General features: G+C 41.4%; 1 protein-coding gene across 3 annotated transcripts in view; it reads right to left on the bottom strand.

Annotated features, from left to right (window-relative positions):
• Positions 1-25,700, bottom strand: part of LOC140428172 (TSC22 domain family protein 1-like) — a 260,710-nt gene that overhangs the window by 45,376 nt on the left and 189,634 nt on the right. Inside the window, exon 1 of one of the 3 annotated variants that reach the window (XM_072514327.1) lies at positions 22,496-22,789. The exons of the other annotated variants lie outside the window; for them this stretch is intronic. Coding sequence (XP_072370428.1) covers positions 22,496-22,602 — 107 coding nt within the window. The 5' untranslated portion in view covers positions 22,603-22,789. Of the gene's footprint in view, positions 1-22,495; positions 22,790-25,700 lie in introns of those variants that run through there. 3 annotated transcript variants of the gene reach the window in all.

The following is a 25,700-nucleotide window of genomic DNA, read 5'->3' as shown; positions in this document are numbered from 1 at the left end:
TGGAGGCTGTCTGCAGTGAGGGTATGGGATTTGATGCTAAGCAAAGGGTAATTAACATAAAGGGTTGCTGAGTGAGGCAGGAGAGCAAGTTCAGGGAACGTGGAGTTAAATAGAAAGAGATTTGGAGGATGAGGCACAAACTACACCATAGACAAAGGAAATTGGATTGACATGGTTTTCACTTTGCTGCAAGGCTGCATAGCTGGATGCCAGATCTTCTCCAAAGTAATGATAAATAATGATAATCATTCAGTAATGTTGAAGGGCAGAATTTCAGCGAGGTGTAATAAAGATGACATGGTTATTGTTGCGCCATATCAGAACAATACTGATGAACCTGGATTGGGCAAGGACATTAAGATGATGGATAATTTGACAATGAAACAGCTTCCCAACTTTGGAAGAGATCAACACAAGAGTTTCAAGGATCAATTTCCTCAGTCAACAAATTACCAAGCTGAAGGAAAGGTAGATCTGGAGGGAGACTGGAAGAGGTAACAAAGGATAAGTACAAGCTTGCAGGCTACATCGCAATAGCAATAGAAAGATTAGGACTCAAAACAAGATGCAAGTTAAAAAGATTGATGATATCGAACGGAAATAAAAGTGTGTTGGTTACAGCAAAACAGAAAGGAGCAATAAGGTGAGAGTCCTCATGGAGATGATCAGTTTGAGCTGGAGAGGAAAACTGAACCAAACAGATTAGATGTTTATCCAAATTAGGAAATTATATCAGAATGAAACAAAGGAAGAAACAAGGCTTCACTGAAGTAATGAACCAAATTTCAAATTACAGAAGTAATTTACCAAACAACCAGAATTGGCATTTGTTAGAATACCAAAAACGGCAATGGTATTTTCTGTTACTAGTAAAGGTGCGTTTTATAGCTCTAATGGTGACTTTACAAAAGCTACGAGCAGTCATAGTTTTATAGTCCCAATTAGATTGAAATATCAGATGTAATAGTGTGTTTAAAATAAGCAGGTATAATTGAACCATTGTCAGGTCGTAGGGAAGGGATGGATGAAGGATTAAGCCTTCCATACTAGTGACAATAACATTACTTTCTTCAATGACAGGAAGACAGAAGGGTAAAAGCAGTAAAAAGATTTTAAATGCTGTCCAAGTTGACAGACATACAATTCTAGGATTGGTTTATAGAATGTGTTTTGTTCCAAGAGGTTGATGAGAGTTTCCAGAAGAGGCCAATACATCCTAAGAGGTAAACCGGAGTTGAAGGACAGTTCTTAGAAAATGAAGTCCCGCAATCTCACTTTGATTTGGTAGAATGTTGAGCTGGTTCTAGGCTAACAGCTGCAGATAGCTGTAATGTTGTTCTGTGGTTGTGTGGGTGACACACCATGCACGTTACAGGTCATGTGAACTATAGGTTATGTGGGTTACACACAATGCACGTTCTGGCTTCTTTCTAAAATAGGAACGTTCAAGCTTTTTGCCTTCAAGGGACACATATTAGACTGCATAAACAGGATAATTCTGATGAGTCAAATCCCAGGGACCCACCTACAAATTATGTTCAACTGAGTTTGAGGGCCCACTCCCATTCTATGTAACCCGATATACCTACAAATGCAATCTATGTCAAAAACAACAGCTTCAACTTTAACTGAAAACACAGTAAAGCAGTAAATGTGTGAAAAGGTATTTAATTTGTTCACATCTCACAATGGCCTGACCTTGTAAAAGCTTTGCATTGAAAAATCTGCATGCATTCCAGCTCTGGAATTTTTTCCTGCTTGCCTTCGGGCATGCGTGATGCAGTCCACCATGTCGTCAATGCAGTCAAACATTTTTTCAGTGATTTCATGCTGAAGTGCAAAATAATGGAGTATCGCTATGGCCTCTGTGGCATCGGCTAAGGAACATGCAGGCAAGCAAACAGGCATTCATCAGACTCTTAGGGTCACTGGCCTCCTCAGTTGAAGAACATTCTGCATCATAAATGGCATCATCTGTCAGTTCCATCATGCTGCAGTTGGCATCATATACCTCCGCGAGCGACAACATTTAAACTACTCGCAGGCTGTGCACATCCTTTCACAGAGAGATCTTGATGTTAAATGATGGCTTGCCCAGTGCTCCATGATTTGCACTCATGTAATCTAACTTCACTCTGATTGGTCAGCAAAGTCATATGTCAAGCTTAATTTTGGCAAATCCGGAGTTACCAGTGCAGAATTACATCTTGTCATGGGCATCATTGTATGAGATTTGTTATTCTGCCAGGGGGATTTGTCAATGACTTTGACATGAATCTCATGTCATCAGAGTTTGACTCATTGCAATTTCACTCGACAAGTCAATGTTTCTATTAATTTACACATATCTCAAGATACCAATATCGAAGAGCCCCAAATGTTCTAATCAATGACTCTAAAGTCCTTCCCAAATGTGAAAAATCTGTCCAGTTCAGAGAACAAACCACGCAGTTAAAAGATATGCACAAAAGCAACCAAGCTGCCTGGGTTTAGTCACAACTAAAATACAAAACATCTGAGCTTGTGCAAGCCAGTAAGGGACACAACCCTCAGTAAAGGCAATTTGTTTTGAACAAAATTAGATCAAATATGAATGAAGATAACCTGACTAAGATAGCAGGCTGCATGATTTAATGCACAATAATTAAATTTAACAGATAAACTTCAATGTCATTTTTAAAAAATCACTTGAAAAATAATATTAAAGATCTTAGGAGCCTTCAATCGGTTTGTTCTTGGAAGCCACCAATAACCTATTTACCTATTTTACATAGTATCATGTGGTCAGCCTTCCTGAAGCACTTATTTCCTTTATCCTGATCCTTTGCCCAATATTTAGCCAAAACAAATGGCTAATTTTACATTGACACAAGCCTTCCTTCCGTCACTGAGCAAAATATGCAACTTTTAAACTTCTGCTGTTGAGACAGGTAACACATGATGGTACAGAGCTTTGCTTGCATTTTTGCCATCCTAAATTAGGTCAGATGTATTAGCAATTTTACAACATTCAATAGCTTTAAAAAGAAATGTTAATTCTACGGAGAATTCCCTACTTGCTCAAACATAATGACACACTGTTGAAATTCAAGATATGGATTCACACTAGCCACTTTACTGACAATAATAATGAATTCACTATTGCAACATTCGCAAATAATCCAGTAGATAGATACAAGAGAAAGAAGCTATTCACTCACTTTACAAAGAACCTGCAATTGCCTTCAACAATTCCAGGCTATTTGCCTCCACAACATACCCAGGCCATAATTATCACCCTGTGTGAACATCATCCATAGTTCCAAAGTTGTCAGTTCAAATCAGTTCATTAGATTTGACTTTGAGAACGGTAGTCGAAATCCTTTCATCGATTCACCACAATAGCAAATCCAGACTGATTTCTGTATTATGAAATAAGCTGTGCTGAATGGAGAGCAAGAACGATGGGCTTTTCAGCTACACCATGCCATTATGAAGATGTGAGACATAAAAAATGGCAACATCAGAGGGATCAACAGAAGAAGTCACTTCTCCCTGTCCAAAACATGGCTATTTGAAATATTCAATGTTGAGGCCTGCACAATGCACCCAGTAGCCATTTTCTGTCGGCAACTATCATCATTAATGAGGAACATACATGACAGTGTCATAAATATTTAGTGTTCACATGTCCAATATGTTGATCATATATCCAATTTTTACAATCAATTGAATATTTGGTCCCCTGATAGGGAACGTATCAGATATTAAACTGATCAGATATTAATCTAATAAGAACAGATTTTTTAAAAATGATTATCCCATCCTTGAAGTTACAAAGCCAATGCAGAGTGGACAGGGCAAACCTTCAATCCATCTCATTGCTAGCTCGAAAAACGAATTGAGAAACCAATTCAAGTTCAAATTGAAGCTAATTCATGGTCTCCACAAAAAAGACATACAAGGTGCAAGCTGATAAGGCATTGCACCTCCTCTTGGGCTTGATCTTAGCCAAAGGGTTGAGAAGCAATGATCATATGTCCAATTGATAACCTCTTTGCGCACTGACCGTTAGATGACACTCAATTCTAACAGATTCACCCACCCTATCAGCACTTTGCTTGAAATTTAATATCAAACAGTTCTTACAATACAAGGCCTTCAACCTAAGTTTGTGCGAATTCTTCCATTCTCAGTCCCTTTCTTATAGAAACACATACAGAAATAAGACAGAAAGAGAAAGGACTAACTGAGGTCCCAAGAGCGTATCTCCAGCAAACTTTTATTTTCAGGACTCCAGCTGGAAAAAAAAAACTGAAGCTTCAATATTTTTTCTGAAAAGTTTTCCAATCACATAACTATCTAGACATTAGTACAGTCCCTTTTTATAAGGCACTGATCAACATTCCCGTTGCCCACGGGTTAGGTGGTATCAGCACTGAGGGTTTGGAACCATTGTCGGCAGCATTTTGCATTGGAAGGCATGTCTCTGTGGGCGCCAATTTGCGATAATCATAGGTTTGCTCCGGCAGGGTCGGGTGTGAGGTTTTTGGGGTGGCGACAGGTGGGATAGAATATTTCAGGGATTTGTTTGTTGGAGGGAATTTTGAACTTGGAGGAGATGGAGTGGGAGGTACCAGATGCCGAAGGGGAATGGGTTCAGATATCTACAGGTTAGGAACTTCATGAGGAAGGAGGTGCTTCGCTTTCGATGCTGCCGCCCCCGGCGCTGCAGGGTCAGCTTGTGTCAGAGGATGAAATAGGAGGGGCAGGGTTGCAGGCATGCATGGAGAACTGAAGAAGAGGGAGTGCGCTCCTATGGAGGAGGTGTACGTGGGAGGAAGAGTTGGGTGTGGCGTTGGGGGTCAGAGTGTGGAGTGAAGCTCTGCGGAGGGTGAAAGATTCCTAGTCATGTGCAAAACTAGGTCGTATCCAATTTAAAGTGGTGCACAGGGCCCACATGACCGTGTCCAGAATGAGTTGGTTCTGTCCAGGGGTGAAGAACAAGGCAAGCTGGCTGGAGAATAATGTGCATATGTTTTGGGTGTCTGAGGTTGAGGGGTTTTGGAAAGGATTTTCGGACGTAATGTCAAAGATTTTGGGGGGGGGGGGGGGTAGAGGTAGCTCTGGGTCCTGAGGTGGCGATATTTGAAGTGTCCGAGGACCCGGGAGCGCAGGTGGGAAGAGGGGTCGACATGTTGGCCTTTGCCTCCCTGATAGCCCGGTGACAGATTTTGTTGTGCTGCCCACACTTGAAACCGCCAACAGTGGGGGTATGGTTAAGCAATTTGGCGGAGTTCCTGCATTTGGAAAGGATCAAGTTTGCCATTTGGGGTGTGGAGGACAGGTTCACCTTGAGGTGGCAGCTGTTTATTGGCTGCTTTAAGGAGCATTGAGTGTCAGTGGTGGTGGGGGGAGGGGGGGGGGGTTGTTTTATTTCCTATGGGTCGGTGAAAAACTAAAAAGGGGGGAAAATCCCAGGGTGGCAACAGAGTGAGGGGGGGGGGGCGTGTAGGGAGGGAAGGGTTTGTTTGTTTCCTGTTGCTGCGGTTGGCTTTTGTATCTCTTGGGTGATGTATATATTGAAAATGCCTTAAATGAAATGTTTTTTTTTAAAAACTGTCGCAATCTGGGTCCCTCCACACCGAGAGTTTTACTCATGTTTATGAAAGGGACTTTCATAGGCAGAGCAAATTTTCCAGTGAGTAGGAAAACATGTTTGAGAATAAAGGACCCCATTAGCTATGGTTATGTTTCACCAGAGACCCAAGATGCATATCTCCTGTCAAAGCAAAGGCAAGAAATACCACACTATCAGACAATACTGCTGAGGTTAAAAATAAAATTTGTTTTAGCAAAATAATTACAGAGAAGACAAAAGACAAAGGTTCTAATGGTACAAATATTGATTGAATTGGTCTAACAAGAGTCAACATTTTGAAGGCTTATTTCTCGCAATGTACGATATCGCGAGAGACATCTGCAGAAAACAAACTTTCACAAGCTTAGTTGTGCAATGGTTGCATGTTGTTGAGGTGATTCCTTTCCACTGCCAGAATCTAGTTATTAATATAAGCCAAACTAATTATGTCAAATGTTTGAGGCAAATACGCCCGAACTAAACATTCAAATCAGAGTTGTCAATCATATTCAAAGGCATAAATTAGAACTTCATGTAAATAGAAGTGAAAGAAAAACAAAACATGTTGTAAATGCTAGAAATCTGAAACAGAAACCACTATTCCGCAGGTTAGGTAGCATCTGTTCAGGAAACCTGAAACAGTTGGTGTTTCAGGTTTAAAGCTTTCCTTTAGAAGCAAACAATATTGCAAATGATCAGCATTTCGGGAGAAACAGAACAATGAAACACCACAGACAGGTGGGAACTAGGAAATGGTTAAAGGGCAGAAGTGATATGCACAGGTGATAAAAGGAAATATGATGAGAGATAAAAACATTTACGAGTGTGTGCAGAGAGCCAAAAGAAAGAATTGCCAAGTAAAGTGGAAGTCCTAAAAATTGGCTAAGTCAGGTGTCATGATATTCAGGTAAACATCATGGTGCAAACATACATACATACTGATGGACAGATCAACGGACCAATCAATACACACACAACACCACAGCCAATCACAGGCAAGAGCATATACAGTACAAAACAGGGAACACGACACTTCCCGGGCATTCCGGAAGGAGACAGCTCAGGGCACAGGGCTCACAGCAAGCCACTCAGACATCCACCACATGCTGAGTGCCACTCCAAGATAGTGTTAGGAATAGGTCCACAGATTCAAGGGTTATGATCAAACCACAGTAACCAGTTTACCACTGTAAATATATGTTAGTAATAAAACTGAGTTGTACCATCCGCAACAGTGTTGGTTCTTCTGTGTAGCAGAGCACCCAACACATCAGCAACCTACGGTTCCTTAACCTTTTCAACCATGAAGTAGAGAGTATGCCAACACAAGAAATCAAAGGTTAACAATTATAATAAACATAATTGTACTTCAAATAAACCAGTTCGGGTCATTAGTCTATACACTACTTAGACTTAAGTCCTTGGATTCAAGCAACAAATTTTCTGGTTGCGATTTCAATGTTTTAATATAGCTGAAAACAAATTAATCTCAATGCGCTATAAGCTTTATTTGTATCATAAGAATCTTTGGGCTGAAAAATTGTCTTTGTTCTGAACATTTTAAGATTACTTTACTGAAATTTTAAACAACTTTTATAAAGTCTACTATTAAAACAGAGACAAATATAAGTAAAATTGTTACTGATATTTCTTTTCGTAGAAAATTGATAGTTTGCTAATTTAAATTTTTTTTGTTTTACTCCGAACAGTTTGTATTTTAGACAAAGTCTTGAAGACTCTTCAGATAAAAAGGCTGCTGGCCTTTGGGCTATGTGGAAACAGTTCTAATGGTCCGAACTGTTAATGGTGGAAGAAAAAAAGGTCAACACCAAGGCTAGAGACTATCCTGCCAACAGAGAAGAGAGGCAGAGTTATGCAACTCCAACCCTGGCACCAACTTGTTTGTCTACATATTTTTGAAAACAGAGGTAGACACCCATCCCACATTGCCAGAACCCGTTGAGGAGAAAATGGAAACTCTGGTTAAGGTTGGAAGCTAAGACAATAATAAGGTCAGTGGGATGCAAAGTACCCAGCAATAAAAGATGCCATTCCTAAATTTTAACTGAAACAGTGCAGCAAACCAAAGACCGTATTCAGAGCAGGTGGGATGGAGATTCTTCAGCTCTTCTAGTTTTCTGTACATATTTACATCTGTCAACATGCTGTTGCCTGTCTTTTAACCATTTCCTGATCCTACTGCAGAACTTTACAGGCCATTTTATGTCTGCAACTTTATGTGCATGAGTAAACTCTTCTCCCCTAGTTTTATTCCTTCTTAAATACTGTTTATCTTTAATATCTTTCATTTGAGGGAAGATTTTATACTCAAAATGCAAAGTGTCTTGCTTTTCTCCCCCAACATTACAGCCCTGCCAGCTGTGTCTGTAAATAAATGACGGGCCGGATTCTCCGTTGCCCGACAGCAAAATCGGGAACAGTGATCTGGCGAAAAATGGCTCCTGTTGCCAAAATCGTGACAGGTGGCAGTTTGACGCTGGGCCACGATGCTCTGCCCCCTCCAAACCGGGGTCAACGAGACGCGCGCCGCCGCAGCCCCGTTTGAATGTCATTATCGGGCCCACCCATGATGCTCTGCCTCCGATGGGCCGGGTTCCTGACGACGCAGGCCACATGTGGTCTCAGTGGTCGTGAACCTGGCGTGGCAGCTGTGGAGAGAGAGAGAGAGAGAGAGAGAGAGAGAGAGAGAGAGAGAGAGAGAGAGAGAGAGAGAGAGAGAGAGAGAGAGAGAGAGAGAGAGAGAGAAAGAGAGACTGCGGTGCCAGCACCGCTATACTCCGCTGGGAGCCGTACCGCTGGGGGGAGTAATGGGGGGGGTGGCCAGGAGGTGGGCTGTGGGATCAGGGTGGACGGGTACGCGGTCCAGCACAACTGGCACCATGATTTGCTGCATGATCAGTGCGCGTGTGGGGGGTGCAGGTGTACGTGCGACTGCAGCACTGACTAGTGTGGTCAGCCCTGCTCATGTCTACCACGGACCCGGCGATTCCCCCACCGTTTTGCACATGTTCTGCGGGTGTTTCACACAGCGCTGATGCTAGCACCGCACCGGTAGCGGAATTGGTGCAGGTGTGTCGACGATTTTTCCATCGTGAAACATCACGGATCCTCCGTTGGTGTCAGCACTTATACGCAAGAACAGAGAATCCAGCCCAACATCTTCCGAGCAGGTGTTCAGACCTTGTCTAGCCTCCGACAAAAAGCTTTGATGAAATGCATCTTGATTGTCACCTTGGACAAAATTTTTGCATCCAAAATTTATATATCAAATGCAGCCATACAGGGCGCTAACGTTCATCTGGTGGATTAGGAGGCACAGTTTGTGTCTCATGTCTATTTTATTTACAAATGTCATTGTCCTGTATATCAGTCATGTTATAAAACAATACGATGCAGAAATGTTTCTGTATCTAATCCGAGCTAGAAGCTTTACAATTCTCTCCCTACTCTAATATCTATTTGTGGCTCAGTGACAAATATTGTGAGGCAACACTCCTGTAAAAGCACTTTGGAACATTTTACTATGTCAACTGTGCTATATAAATGCATGCTGTCGTGAATCCATATGAAAACTGAGCTTTAGTCACAGTAGTATTAACCACTGCACATAGCTATTCCTCTGTTGGGTAGGGAAAGAAGAAAAAGGTTCTATTTGTATTATTAACTTTCCGACCTATGTAATCACAATTTACGTGAAAGAAAACATTAAAACATATGATCCCATTCGCAAGAAATCTCCCAAGCTGAAGCATAAACTTGAACGAACCCATTAGAGAGCAACATAGGTATACAAGTATCGCATGCATTTTAAAATTACTTATTTACAGTGATAAAATGATCTTTGGTATGCTGGAACTTCTCCATTACACAACCAGAATGGGACTCGTCTTTTTTATTCGTTCATGGGATGTGCGTGTCACTGGCTGGGAGAGCATTTACTGCCTATCTCTAATTGCCCTTGAACGGAGTGGGCCTCAAGAGTGAACTACATTGGTGCGGATCTCGAATCACCAGCTAAGGCCAGCAGATTTCCTTCCCTGAAGGACATTAGTGAACCAGATGGGTTTTAATGACAAACAACAATGGTTTCATGGTCATCGTTAGACTTTTAATTCCAGATTTTCATCGAATTCAAATTCCATCATCTGCCGTGGCGAGATTTGAGCCAAGGTCCCTGGAGCAGTACCCTGAGTTTCTGGATTATTAGTGCAGTGACAATACCACTACGACACTGCCTCCCCCAGCTGCTTCTTCACTGATTCTGGGTTATGCCCAACAATGTTCTATCTGCAATTTCAGCTATCATCAGGCACAAAGAAGAACATCTAAATTAAGACGGAACTCAACCTTTTATGAGTTTGAACTGGTGTTCCTTCATCATATTTTACTCAGGAATATTATTTCCATCCCATCTACTAATACACAAGATAATCTCCAAAACTAAAATCCCTTACACCCTGCCTCCAATTCTTGAATGTGCCATTTCCTGGTAATAAGAATTTGGCACTATGATCTGACATCAACACTTACTTTTGGAAATCTAGGTGTACCGTACTGTAGCATTTTCCAATGTGTTTGGGTTATCATTTCCATAAAGAGGTTGAACAGATTGGTCACGCAAGAATTGCCCCTTCAAAATTCACATGGACTGCTAAATTACTGTTGCACAAATAATCCTTCAACTCAAAACTTTGTCAACAGGAACTCCCAAACCTGTGACACCAGTCACTGAAAAGACCAAGGATAGAAGATGCATGGAAACATACCATCTCCCAGTTATACATTCGGGATAGACATCACTATCCATTGCTGGGGTTAATATCCTGGAAATTCTGACCAGTTCTTTCAAGACATAGATTACAGTGATTCAAGGAAGCAGCTCAACCACCACCTTTTCAAAGGCAACAGGAATTGGAGAATAAATGCCAGCGACATCCACATGCTAGGGGCTTTTCACAGTAACTTCATTTGAAGCCTATTTGTGGCAATAAGCGATTTTCATTTCATTTCATGCTGAGTGTGAATAGTTTATATGACAGAGCAATTTTTGTTGACTTCATAAATAATTGGGATTGTTTGGGGGTTTATGGGGGTGGAATAGGTTTCAGGGAACAGTAGGAAGAATTGGGGCTTATTAGCTGGATTAGAAATGCAGAATCTTAACTGAGGATCAGAGTTTGAGATGAGTAGCTTCAAAAAAGAGTGCATTCACATTTTTTTTTAAAAAGGCACCAATATGGTTAAAATGCTGATTCTGTTTCCCCAAGTTCTGTAAAGAGTAAAAAATGTTCCAGTTTGTCCCACTAATCCATAAACACCCCATTTGCTGTATTGGGAGGTTCCTGCATTTGCGGGCTGACCAGAGGTTAGCGGACAGAACTTTCTTTCAGCTTGCCAAAGAGACACAAGGCAGCACTTTAAACAGAAATCTGCAACGGCAAACTTTGACAAGGTGCTGAAGTAGTTAACAGTCTCAAACAACCCACTGTGAGGGAAATGTGCCCCTCAGAAGGCTGAATTAGAAAAGTTTAAGTGATTTTTAAAAATCTGGCCACACCTCACCTGGTGCTGCCGGTCTTTAGAAAAATTGGAAGATGAGCAAAAGGCAGATATCCGGTTCAAATCACTGTCTGGGGTCGGGTGGGAGGATGCTACTACAATTCCACCCTTGGGTTATATCATAAGAGGATACTGTGCGAATCTAAGCCAGCACAGTAGGGGTGTAGGCTCCACTTACACTAGCAACGGATGTCACTGAAATTAAGAAGCTATCTAAGGTAAACTTGGATATATACAATCCAAGTCTAGACATTGTAATGAGGCAAAAATAAAGCTATCATAATTCTAGGATATGTATCTGGAAGAGTGAGTGTAACTAGGTTATGCAAGTGCCACACTTGGAGTGCAGTATGCAGTCCTGGCATCAAGCCACACCAAGATACACCTAAAAATTAAATAAGTATTAAGAATTATAAGAGATTTTGCAAGTAGAAGATTCATTGCAACTATGCAAACAAAACACTTTATAATCTGATAGAAATGTACACCACAAGCTTCAATATCAAGTTCTCGAAGTTAGGCCTCACTCCTCATTCTGTCAGTTGTGGGATGGCATTCAGCAAAACTCAAATTGGGCTAAGAAAAGTAACTACAAATTGGGAGAAGGAGAGAATGGGGAACAGCTTTGGATGATTATTGGGAGTTTGCCACTTCAAGACAAGATTTCTCATAAAACAGAGTAACTCCAAAGGCATGGAGTCAGATGAGAAAAGCACACAAGAAAACTTTATGCATGCAATTATGACACTGGCTCCCTTTTATGTAAATCAGTCACAAACCATCAGGAATGTGCTTAAACAGGCTGACTAAGAATAAACTACATTTCTCTGAAACAAGTTATTAGTCAGATTATTTCCCTCAAGCTAATATTACACTAAAGATAGAAATATCAGAAACAAATTGGTGTTCACAGCGATGCTGGTGTACCAGCTACTTGCAGGCACGGCTTATGCAATCAGTCAAATATTTTTCCGAGAAACTGTACCTTATGATAAAGAAAGATTTCAAGTTGACACCTTGTCATTATATTTTGCCAGTTATCCATGTAAAACAAGCAAACAGTATGGTGTCCTTGTAAATATTTCTTATCTTTGTAAACACACTGTCACGCATGAACAAAGTACACTATGCTGAACACTGAGGTTTAGTGATTTGTGAACCAACTCTGGTGATCTTTCCTAATCGGAGACAGCCATGCATAAACACACGCTGATCGCACTTAGACCTGATTTGTTCCTATTGTAAATTTTCTGATCTCTGTACAAAAAAGGGACAAACTTTTATGAGTCCAAAGGAAAGCTCGAGAGTAATCAAACTTTGAGAAAGTGAAATTGAATGCATGGATTGCAATAATGCACTTCCTTTTGGAACGACCAGTATATGCCTTTTCAAGCGAGATTACCATGCTTAAACTGTAGGAAGTGCCACAGTATCATTTTATTCCAAGAATTTGTTGAGTGTGTGAGAACCATATTAGAACAACACTGCCTTCTTAATTGCACCTTTAACTTCATTGGACATCATTCACAGGAGTGTTATCAAACAAAATTTGACAATGAGTCACATAAGGAGATATTAGGACAAATGACTGAAAGCTTAGTCAAAGAGGTAGATTTTAAGAAGTGTCCTAAAGGAGGGCAGCAAGGTAGAGACAAAAGGGGTTTAAGAAGGGAATTCCAGAGCCTAAGCCCTGGACACAAGACAACATGTCAAATAATGGAGCAATTAAAATCAGAGATAAGCAATAGGAGAGGATTGGAGTGCAGAGTTGGGCTGGAGGAGTTGGTTGAAAGGAGGGACCAGCCCATGGAGAGATTTGCAAGCAAAAATGTTTAATATTATAAAATGAAGGGCTGACAGACAAGAAGCCAATGTAGGTACATACAGAGGTGACGGGGGAAACTGGGATTTGATATAAATTAACATGCAGGCAACAGAATTTTAGATGAAATCAAGTTTATGGAGGGTGAAAGATGGCAGGCAGGCTGGAAAGCATTGCAACCAGCAAGTCCAGAGGTATGAGAGGCATGGATGAGGGTTCCAGCAGATAAACAGAGCCCTGGGTGGACGTTATGGATGTACAAATAGGTGCTCTTTATGATGGAGCTAATACGTGGCCGGAGGCTCCCCTCAGCATCAAATAGGATGCCATAGTTGCGAGGAGTCTGTTTCAACCAGTGACACTGACCAGGGGAAGGAATGGAGTCAGTGGTTTGGGAATGGAATTTGTGGCAGGGACAAAAAGCAATAGCTTCAAACTTCCCAATATTCGACGGAGGAAATTCTGCTCACTCAGTACTGGTTATCAAACAAACAGAGGGTTTGTGAGGGTGATGCTGGGGGTTCTGCACGAGTGCTGTTTTTGGATGATATTGCGGAGGGACATCATGTCGATGAGAAATAGAAGGGGGGGGATCACAGCGAGAGCAGGAAGAGAAGCCATTGCAGATGTTGTTCTGGCTAAGACTAAATGTGTAAGAACAGAAGCAGGTGAGGGAAGTTCCAACCAGCTGGATAATAGAGGTGGTATTGGAGGAGGGTGACATGAGTAAGGATGGAGACAGTTTAAGAAAGATGATCTGGAATGTTTACCAGTCGTATAAGATGTCATAACCATGCAACGTGGACAGTTTTTCATTTCATAACTTTAATTTTTAGAGTCTGGTATGTTGGATTTGAATCCAACTACCAAACTGATGGAGATTTCCCTCTTTTTGTTTGCTTTAAAGGTCTGAAAATGGGTTCAGCTGGGGTCTGTGTTGGCAATGCAATAAGCACACAATGTAAATTAGGAGGGGGCAGAAGGATAGCAGAAATGGAACATTTATAGAGCAAGCGTACAGCAAGTGAGCATATCTTTCTTTGGGTTGAAGAATATTGCTTGATCACACGAAAGACAGTTTTATTTTGCATCCAATCACACCTTCTGAGTAGGAAGCACTTGGTAAGCAGGAAGCCAATAGTGAACGCCAAGATGTTCCATTAGCCTGCATCAATATCCTTCATCTTTATGTGAAACAAAAACTCGCCAAGTAAAACACCGTGCTTGTGGCTCATTTTCTGATAGAGAAATCAGCCTCCAAAGTTTACATAGGAAGGAGGCTGTGCATTTTAAAAGTTATTTTATTGCTAGTGGAAGCAAATCATATAAGCTGCACTGCAGGCAATGGATTATCAGAAGTGCGTTGATCTATTCCTGTTGTCGGCTCTTTTTCCAAAGTTTAGCGTTCACATATCGCCAATACAATAAGACTCAATGATTGCAGCTGATGACAACCCTCCACATTTAGAAAATAATATATTAAAGGGAAAATTCAAGAAGTAGATGGCAGATATTTGAAAACAGCATAGTATGATCAATTTGATCAATCTAAAGTTTACATTGGATGAAGGGGCGGCATGACGGCACAGTGGTTAGCACTGCTGCCGCAGCGCCAGGGACCAGGGTTCAAATCCAACCTTGGGTGACTGTGTGGAATTTGTTCTCCCAGAGTCTGCATGGGTTTCCTCCGGGTGCTCCGGTTTCCTCCCACAGTCCAAAGATGTGCAGGTTAGGTGGATTGGCCATGCTAAATTGTCCCTTAGGCATCCAAGGTTAGGAGGGGTTATGGGGTTAGGACCGGGTGTGGTGTACTCCTTCGGAAGGTTGTTGCAGACTTGACAGGCCGAATGGCTTCTTTCTGCACTGTAGGGATTCTATATCTGATGTAGTGTTTTCAGATGATTTTACTAAGCAGAAGCATGTCAATGAGAAAAAAATAGGGGGGGGGGGGGGGTCAAGACTAGATCTTTGGGGAACGTCAGGAGGTAACAGTGTCAGAACAAGAGAAGATATGTAGGAAACATGATGTAGGAGATTCTCGGACTACAATTCAACAGGTAAAAGTGGAACCAGGCAAAGGCAGTCCTATTTAAATGGAAAAGAAAGGAGAGATGTAAAGGAGGATGAGATTGAGAAGAATGAGGAAGTGATAGTTTACCGCAGAACCAGTCACATAGGGTATCCACTGTGATTTTCAGTCTTCCGTGCCAGTGTGCAAATTGAGATTAATTTGTGTTTTCACTGGCATCAATTTGGAACGCACAAGCTATTTTGAACATGTTGCATTGTGAATACTGGATTTTAGCCTATTTCCAGCACAATCCAGATTGCTCGGATATATATTTGAGGCATGAAAGCAGGCAGGAAATCTGTACTAATGTACTTTAATATGTTGAGGCACAAGTATAATAAAGATAATTTATAAATCACTGCCTTAGTTTCTGTCTGCAGTTACTATGCACACATATCAAAGCTTTCACAAGAAATTCTTGCCAGCTTGTTTGAGACTAATAGCTTTTGCGTGTTATAAAAACTACTTTTCTTGCCGATTCATTAAGCAGCAAGAAATCCAGGGCCTTTTGTTATTTCTTTTCCACAGGAATTGGAGAGTCATTCATCATCAGCTAGCTGCAGAAAAATTCACTAAACTTTAAGCAGTCAACAAAGTATAAAACTTGCTCAAAATGGAACAACTGAATATCACTTTTGTGTTCTTTTTTTATTACCATTGTGCCAGCAACACTTCCCAATGTTTTGGTGCCTCTGACCAGGATCACCACTGATAAAGTCAAATCTCTCTAACAGGTCAAAGGTTCTCAGTTGTTGTGCGTGGGTTTCATTCCATCTTGACTTTGCTCACGTGTAGCTGTCTTGTTTGTAAATTCAATCCTTGGTATGAGTGATAATATGGTTCCATAATGCAAAAGGGCAGTTAATCATTCACATGTGAGTTTCTGCCCCGTGAAGCAATTTTTAACAGCTAGATGAAGGGAGGTCCAAAGGTACAGTACACTGATGTACCAAAATTGTACATCAAAATAGCATATAACTCAGTCTCATTTGCCCCATTGCAATTCAGTCAGATTGTTAGAACATGAGAGTGGGGGTTTCAGTCCAACAGCGTGCTTCACGTAGAAGAGCTTAGTTGCTACTTGTCGAGTCTAGATTTTGAATGGGGACTTTTAAGAGATTTCTAAAATTGTACAGAAATGTTTTGCTTCTTAAATAAAAAGTTCTACTTTTCCCACATTATACTTTAAACATTTTTAAAAAAAAAGACTACCCAATTATTTTCTTTTCTAATTAAAGGGCAATTTAGCGTGGCTAATCCACCTAACCTGCACATCTTTGGGTTGTGGGGGTGAAACCCACGCAGACACAGGGAGAATGTGCAAACTCCACACGGACAGTAACCCAGGGCCGGGGTTCGAACCCGGGTCCTCAGCGCCGTAGGCTGCAGTGCTAACCACTGCACCACGTACCGCCCCTTCCCACATTATACTTGAGGGCAGGACATTGTATTGTATTACGAGGCTTTAAATGAATTTTAAATGGCAAAGCTAATCCACAGGATGAATCCATGTACCCCAGCTCTGTCCCATTCTAGCCTTGGTAAAAAGGGAGCAACTCCAAGAAAACATAGTAAATAGAAAGGGTTCGTCTATCTACTTTCCCTCTGCAGAGAAAGCAAAGTTGCACCACCTCCTTTATATATTTTAAACATCTAACTAGGGAACCACCTAATTTCAGTTATAAATGAAGGAACCTTAAAGCAGCAGGAGGACATTGTGCGCTTAGGTGCTTTGTGAAGACAGGTTCACTGTTGTATTTTCACATCTACATTAAGTTGGATTTTTTCATAATACCGAACTGCATTCCACAAGTTAGGGTTGGGTCACATTCCCATAAGTTTCAATTTGCAGCATTGGTTTCCTCCATTTCACTTACTTGTTTTAAAGCACGGATGTCTAATTTGCCTTTACATCTGCTACATTATATTACAATATTTTGCCTCCCTACCTAAATTCATCTATTTGTACATCTTCCAAACGTGTAAAAAAATAATTGGAAAAACTGAAAAAGTATCAACTCACAATTAAAAACAACTTTCATTTCACGTGTTAACTGAATTGTGAGACTTTTTAGTTGACTAGTCCTGTTCCTTGCAAAGGGAACCATTTTGGAATTTATACCACTGTGCCAGCTTGACATTTTGAGGTCGATGTTTGGAGCTTTGCAACGGAATTGGATTTGAACTCAAATTACTTGGGGGGGGGGGGGGGGGGGGGGGGGGGGGGGGGGGGGGGGGGGGGGGGGAGAGAAGAACCAGGCTGTTTTGTTGACAGCTAGTTTCCTCAAAGCTGAATTTGACTAGCACAAAAGCCACGTCCCTCCTCTTATCTGAATGGCAAAGAAAGAGTTGTCAATAAGACTTTGTACTTGCTCTGCAAGTCTAACAACTTAACCCTTGAGGGAAAACTTAGAAAGCTGAAATGAGCTACATGGATTTCAGCTGGTGGGACTGTTATGTCTCGCCATAAGCTGCTCAAGCAATCGGTAATATTATAGAATATAGAGACCCTACATACCATGTTTAATGCAACTAAAAATTGCAAAGACTTTCAGTCCGAATACAAAAGGTACCATCAAAATAATAAGTGTAAGACTTACCTTCAAAAATGACGTGACAAAGATTATAAAAGTTGCACGTATACACTGAGCATACATCCAATGCAGACCATAACCCGACCAATAAACCCTGATCCTTGCTGACTGATTTATTAGTGGAAGAGAAAGATTTGCTATGTTCTATGTTCTATGTTCTAATTTGCATTGAAGCCAGGAAAGCATGTACAATCCACTTCCTTAATTTCAAGTTACTGCGTTCAAATGTTCTAACAATGCAATTTTCTCTTCCTTAGTGTTCACTTTGCCTCATTATTTACACCCTTTAAATGAAGGAGTAGACTTCATATTCATCAAAGTTAGAGTGGGAGCATACCTATGAATGACCAGCTTCTCTACTCTAGTGCCATGTGCTTCAAGGTCGTCATTTTACTTTCAGGTGGAGAGGGAGGAGAAAGAAAGAACCTTTGGCAAAGCCATTATCTGTGATGACCACTGTAGTTGCAATTAATTCAGATAGTTTAATTCTCTTACTGCTTTGTAGACTTTAAACATATCTTATCTCATATTCCTTCTACCACAGCCCACCCACCCCCAACATCTGCCATCCATCCCTGACAACTTGTCTGGAAGCATTTGGGTACAATATCATCAGCACCAATGAGCTGGCAAATGTTGGGATATTTGTGCTTTGCATCATCACAAATGATCAAAAAAAAACTAATGTCAAATTTGATTACTGTGACTACATACCTTTTACAACCTAAAGGACAAAAGCAGCTTCTGGCAATCTCAACCTCAGTTTTCTAATAAATTCACATACTTCTATTTCTTCAACTTGTGCCCTTAATATATTTCCTCTATATGCAAAGGAAAGGGTGAAGCAATTATTTGCACACATGTCCCAAATTTATTTGTAAAGGAGCGTGTTAATTTGTTTTAGTGTGCAAATTTTCTTGTCAGTTAAGCATCACCAACCACTTTGGAAGAGGTCAGGACCCCCACTGGATGAAACGTGGCAGAAATGGGGGTGGAGGAGTGGGGAAGAGAACTAGGCATGGAGATAGGGGGAGGACTCTGGATCGAAGCACTGCACAGGGTAAACACCACCTCCTCTTGCACAGGGCTAAGCCTAATGCAACGCAAGGTGATGCACAAAGCGCACCTAACCAAGACACGGATGAGTGGATTCTTCCCGGAGGTAGAGGGCTAGTATGAGTGGTGTCAGGAGGGCCCGGCTAACCACACCCTCATGTTCTGGTCCTGCCCAGACTCAATGGGTTATGGGCAGCCTTCTCCGAGGCTATTACAGGATGGTGGGGGTAAGGATGGAGCAATGCCGTTTGTGGTGGTCTTTGGGGTGTCAGAGCATCCAGAGCTCTTCGCTGGGAGAGGGGGCAGATGGCCTGGCCTTCGCCTCCCTGATCGCCCAGATGGGATTGGGGGGAGGGAAGAGAACAGCCACACACAAGACCAGGGAAACAGAGGAATGGTAGGCTGGCCCAGGAAACAAAAGGGGACTCAGAATAAAGCCGTCTGCCCAGCCTTGCACCACAGCCAATCAAGAGAATGTAAATCGTCCACAGGTCACTCGTGGCTTTAGTTGGAGCACCAATATTTGCGTTATAACTTACTAGCTTGACCCAGGTGCCTGCCATTTCATTTTTTCTATCCTCTGTATTTGAATATTAGAGTATTGTTATATTTATCTCAGATACTGTAAATTCCATATTTTTTCTCAGTGTTCTATATATATATATATATATATATATATATATATATATGTTGGGTTTTTTTGTTCTGTAATTTGTGATATAAAAATGCAAAAGTCCAATAAAAATATTTTCAAAAAAATTGCATCTCTAACCAACGAACAATTAGAAGTGAGCTTCAAAATCTATATAGCGATCACTTTTAATTCCACCTATTGGACTTACTCGTCCATCTTACCGGACCACCACTGAAATCCCCCTCATCCATAATCTCACATTAAGGTTTGCCTTCTCCCAGGTTTCCTTGATCAACCTACTTCAACTGAACCAGCACTGTGGACATACACTAGCCCACAAACTGATCACTCTATCCACACTAAACTTCATTGATTCCTGCCCCAGTGCATAATGTTCATGTTAAGACTTCAAATTGCTCCACAAGTGAGAATGACAAGATTGTACAGAATCCTTGATTTTGTATCAACAAACAAGTTACAAAACCGATGAGGCAATGTTGAACTTGTTTAAGAACATAGTGGGTCCTTCATTATGGAAAGGGTCCAAAAGCAAGGACGATGGTACCACATCAATTGACTAGAAAAAAGATAAACTTGCATTTATATAGGTTCTTTCATGACCACTGGATGACCCAAAGTGCTTCATAGCCAATTAAGTAATTTTTGAAGTGTTGTCATTGACAATGTAGGAAATACAGCAGCTAGTTTGTTCCCAGAAACAGCAATTGACGCTGACTACATAATCTGCTTTTGAGAGGTTGATGGAGGGATAAAAATTGTCCAGTTCACCAAGAAGACACTGGACAGGTAATGTTTCTGTTTAATGTTTCATGTGAAAGACTGCACACCTTTTGACAGTCCAGTACTCCCACAATACTGCACTAGGGTTTCAGCCTTCATTTTTGTACTTCGTCCTGGAGCGAGGCTTGAATCCACAAATTTGTGACAGATCTGAGAGTGCTACCAACAGACAAAGCTGACACACCAAGGCAAAATGGCAAGGTAAATAAAATAAATTCATTTCGCAGAGGACAGTTGCAATGTGGAATTCTCTGATAGACTATTGCTACAGCAGAGATTCTTAATTCTCAAGTAATTAGATTGCGTTTTGAAGGCAAAAGGAATACTAAAAGGTGTAGGGAGCAAAGCGAGTTGGAGGTGAAAAACTGCAGGTGAGTGGCCTTTTTAGTCCTGTATTTTTCAGTTCTATGACTTCACATATATTCTTTGAAATTTCCGCATGCCCTGTATAACTATCAGCTATCAGAGTCTTGAAGTCTGCAACTTCTAAACTTTGCAACCATTCTTCCCATCTTCAAAAGCCTCCTAACTGAGCATCTACCACACTCCCGATAAAGTGGCCCAAGACTCTTGGTACTCGAAATGTGCAAAATAAATGTGCGTGATGATGCTTTTTGTTGAACCTACCCAAGAGGAGAAAATTTGGGAAGCACTTGTTTGTGCTTTAGTCGGCATTTTAAAAGTACAGCTAACACCCAGTTAGTTGTGGTTACCGTTTACCTATGAACCTCAAGAGTATTTAATGTGAAAGACAGCCAAATTAAGATAGGACAAATTCAGGTGCAATGCATAACAAGCAGGGTGGGTAGACTTGAAAAGCAGGAACTGAACAATAAATTCTGGAGCCCTGAAGGAATGCTCATTATCAAGCAAATAGTCTTAAAACCAACAAAGAGCATGGCACGCAGACTAAGCTGCTATATATATGTACAGCTTGCACAATGGGAGAGCGAAGGCTACAAGTTTATGCATTCAGGTATTCTGTAAAATGTAAAGTGAAAATTAGGCTCAATATATGATCATGTCTCTGCACATGGGCAACTCCCTATTGAACTTCATAGAAATTGCTTGATTTTATTACATATTTGTTTAAATAGGGATGGGCAACAAAGCTCACGTCATGAAAGAATAAAATTTATACAAATCAAACTGCCTGTACTCTGAATGTAGGAACCTGGGCGGCAGTGTAACACAGTGGTTAGTACTGTTGCTTCACAGCAGCAGGGACCAGTGTTCGATTCCTGGCTTGGGTCACTTGTCTGTAAGTGTCTGCACGTTCTCCTCGTGTCTGCGTGGGTTTCCTCCGGGTGCTCCGGTTTCCTCCCACAAGTCCCGAAAGACATAGTTGTCAGGTGAATTGGACGTTCTGGATGCGCCCTCAGTGTACCCGAACAGGGGCCATAGTGTGGAGACTAGGGTATTTTCACAGTAACTTCATTGCAGTGTAAGCCGACTTGTGATACTTTTTGGTCACTAAGGACAATTTATCATGGCCAATCCACCTAACCTGCACGTCTTTGGACTGTGGGAGGAAACCGGAGCACCCGGAGGAAACCCACGCAGACACGTGTAGACTCCGCACAGATAGTGACCAGCGGGGAATCGGACCTGGGACCCTGGCGCTGTAAAGCCACAGTGCTACCGTGCTGATAACTGAGAGGCAGAAGGATCTGATGTTCCTTTACCTGTGATTGGAATGCACGGTGAAAACCATTGGGTTTACAATACAGCCAGTATGCATAATTGTATTGCACTCAGAAACAGAAAATAAAATGTCCACTTGATGAAAAGCCCAAGTCAATTGCAATATTATTTATAAAGTACTGTAACAAAACAGAGGAAACGGACAAGCCAACTCCAGCTTTCACCATTTTAGATCAGCCTTGGCCCATTAGAACTGCTTGTAATGCGATGGAGCAGCAATGGATGACAGAGGGCAGCATTCTTGAAAGCAGGAGGCATCCACCTTTTCTTTTTTAATAAGCACAACATTTAAAATCGTAACATATATAACATGTTGATATTCACCAGCCTAGTGCAGTGGGGTAATGCATTTCCAGTCGTAGGGGAATGGTACAGTACATAATTTCTTAAACGGTCGAAGATAGGGTGGAGGCAAATTACTATCTAAAGTAGCAAGCCACTTCAAATTACCAAGTAGAATATGAAATCTACATTAAAATATTACAATCTGTGTGTAAACAATACTGATTCATCTAAAAGGAAATGTACCGAGATTCTAAACATTGATTATTTTTTTTTTTTTTAAATGTATTTGTATTTTAGGCACGCTTTAAAGACTGTACTTCAGAAATACCTTTTCAAATGTTGCTCCAATTCCCAAAATAGCACTTTGATGGTCATTCTGTCTCTTCCCCGAGCACGAAGAACTGTATTTTTTATTGATAAAGTCTTACGCTGCATGATCCAAGGAACAAATCTACACACAACACTCCAATGTACTAAATTCTCAGACACCAGGCATATTCTCTACGGTACAGCACCATGCATTTCACAGGTTGATCAGAAAGGTTGCAAAGTCCAGAACACACTTGTACATTGTAAAGCCTGCTGGTTTTCAATGCACGGAACAAACTCATTTGCTTCTTACACGCAAGATTGTTCCACACTCTTTCCCAGCTGGAACTGGCAACTGAAAAAAAAACAAGAGCCAGGCACTGACGTCACTGCACTTGGATCACCTGACACACAGTTACATAAACCATCACCAGAGATTAGAATCTCTATGATGAGCGATTATACAATCCAGTGAGCACAGACCTACTAACCAAGGCATAGTAACTCATGTGTTTTTTGATGTGAATTAAATTTATTCAGATTTCTGCTCACCTCAGGAATATTTCCATAGATATGGACAGTTAAGAGTGCTTTCTCAAGACAGCTCAGTAACAAATATAAAGGGGAAGAGATTATTTTACGAATGTGCGGAGGTGCAAAGATGTGGGCTCAGTCATGATCTCTTCTCCCAAGTGTTCTCAACATACAATTTGCATTTTTGTAGCATCTTCTATGTATTAAAACAGCCCACTACACAAGTTTATGAAACAAAATTTGACATCAAGCTGCGCAAGGAGGTATTAGACCAGGTGAACAAAAGCTTTGGAAAAGAGACAGGTTTTAAAGAGCAACTTATAGGACGAACAAGGTGAAGAGGTTGGAGAACAAAATCCACATCTTAAGGTCCAGGCAGTGGAGGGCACAGCTGCTAATAATGGAAGGATGAAAATTGTAGATCCACAAGAGACCAGAAGTGGAGGAGTGCAGAGATCTTGAGTTGTAAGGTTGGAGAAGGTGATAAGGAGAGGCGAGGCCGTTGGTGGGATTTGAAAATAAGGACAATTTTTTAAAAAAAATCCAGGCACTGCCAGATCAAGATTCAGGTCAGTGAGCATAAGAGTAATGAGTGAATAGGACTTGGTGTGAGTTAGGATGCAAATAGCAACATTTTGGACTAGACATGCAGAGTGCACAAAGTAGCACCCCTGGGGTGGTGTGGGCAGCTGATACACTGCCAATGAATCGCAGAATTGTTACAGCACAGAAGGCCATTGAGCCCATCATGTCTGTACCGGCTCTCCAAATGAGCATCATGACTTTGTGCTATTCCTCTGCCTTTTCCCCATACCGCTGCACATTGTTTCTCGTCAAATCAATTAAACCAGCCTCCACCACAATTCCAGGCAGTGCATTCCAGTCCTGAACCACTCGCTGTAGAATTTTTTTTTCTCACATCGTATTTGCTTATTTTGCAAATCACTTTAAATCTGTGCCCTCTCGTTCTTGATCCTTTTAAAAATGGGGACAGTTCCCCCCCCCCCCCCCCCCCCCCATCAACTCTGTCCCTCATGATTTCAAAACATCTCTATTAAATCTTCTCTTAAACCTGCTGTCCAAGGAGAACATACCCAACCTCTCCAATCTATCCTCATGACACATCCCTGGAACCATTCTTGCACTCTCTCCAATATGTTCACATCTTTCCTATAGTATGGCACCCAGAACTGTACACAATATTCCAGTTGAGGTCTTGTGCAAGTTCAGCATTTCTCTGCCCTATTAATAAAGTCCAGAATACGAAATGCATTATGCATATATGCAATAACTGCGCTCTCCACCTGTCACATAATACCGGCAGTGCAGAAGGAGGAGGCTATTTAGCCCATCAAGTCTGCACCGACCCTCCGAAAGAGCACCCCCCCCCCCACCCAGGGCCACTCGCCCACCCTATTCTTGTAACCCCATAGCCCCACCTAACGAGCACATCTTTACACACCAAGGTGCAATTTGGCATGGCCGATCCACCTAACTTGCACATCTTTGGACTGTGGGAGGAAACCGGAGCACCCGGAGGAAACCCATGCCGACGCGGAGAGATAACCACTGTGCCGCCGTGCTGTCCGACCATCTTCAATAATCTATGCACATATACATCCAGGACCCTCTGCTCCTGTAGTAGAACTTTATCCCTCATTTTATATTATCTTCCTATGTTCTTCCTACCAAAATGCATCACCTTACACTTCTCCGCATTGAACTTCATCTACCACCTCCACTGTCCTCTTCACAGTTGACAATACTTCCAAGTTTTATGCCATCCGCAAACTTGCATCCCTGCACACCAAGATCTCGATCAATAATATATATGAAGTAAGGGCCTCTAAACCAACTCCTGGGGAGCATCATTACAAACCTTCGCCAACCCGAAAAACATCCATTGACCATTACTCTCTGCTTCCTATTATTCAGCCAATTTTGTACCCACATTGCTCACTGTCCCTTTTATTCCATGAGCTTTTCTCAAGTCTGTTATATAGCATTGTATTGAATGTCTTGCGAAAGCCCATAATCACCACATAATCAACCCTTTTGGTGACCTCCTCAAAAGATTCTGGCAATTTAGTTAAACACCAGTTCCCCATCATGGTTCTCCCTAATCAACCCACATTTTTCCATGTGACTGCTAATTCTATCCCGACTGTTTCTAGAAGCTTGCCCAATACTGATATTATACCGACAGGCCTGTAATTACTGGGGCTATCCGTACAACCTTTTTTGAACAAGGGTCCAGCTAGCATGATGTTTTTATCTGATTATCCTCCTTTGCTGACAGGAAAACTAGGACCAATGAGAGTTCTCCCACTGCCAGCCAAGTTAACCGCCTATACTAAATCTGGACTGCCCTTAGTCTTTATTACTCAGCAGCACACCACTCAATATATTTATCTATTTAACTACTTATGGGCAACATTGAAAACAAAATCTAATAGAATGATAACCAACATGTATTCAATTCTAGTTCCTTAAAACCGCAAGACTGTTTTGGCCAGCAATAAATACCATTCGAGGAGAAGGTGGTAAAAGATAATCCAAACTATCTATTAACCATCTACACACAAGACTTATCAGAATCTGTTCACACAGAGCTCTAAATGAACACTTGAGAGTCAGGCGAAAATATGAATAATTTGGCAAAGTGAGTCACCGTTTAAAATAACTACCTC

Source organism: Scyliorhinus torazame, chromosome 8 (genome assembly GCF_047496885.1).
Source record: "Scyliorhinus torazame isolate Kashiwa2021f chromosome 8, sScyTor2.1, whole genome shotgun sequence".
In the NCBI taxonomy this organism is placed as follows: Eukaryota; Metazoa; Chordata; class Chondrichthyes; order Carcharhiniformes; family Scyliorhinidae; genus Scyliorhinus; species Scyliorhinus torazame.
This window is presented reverse-complemented; position numbering and strand designations above follow the sequence as displayed.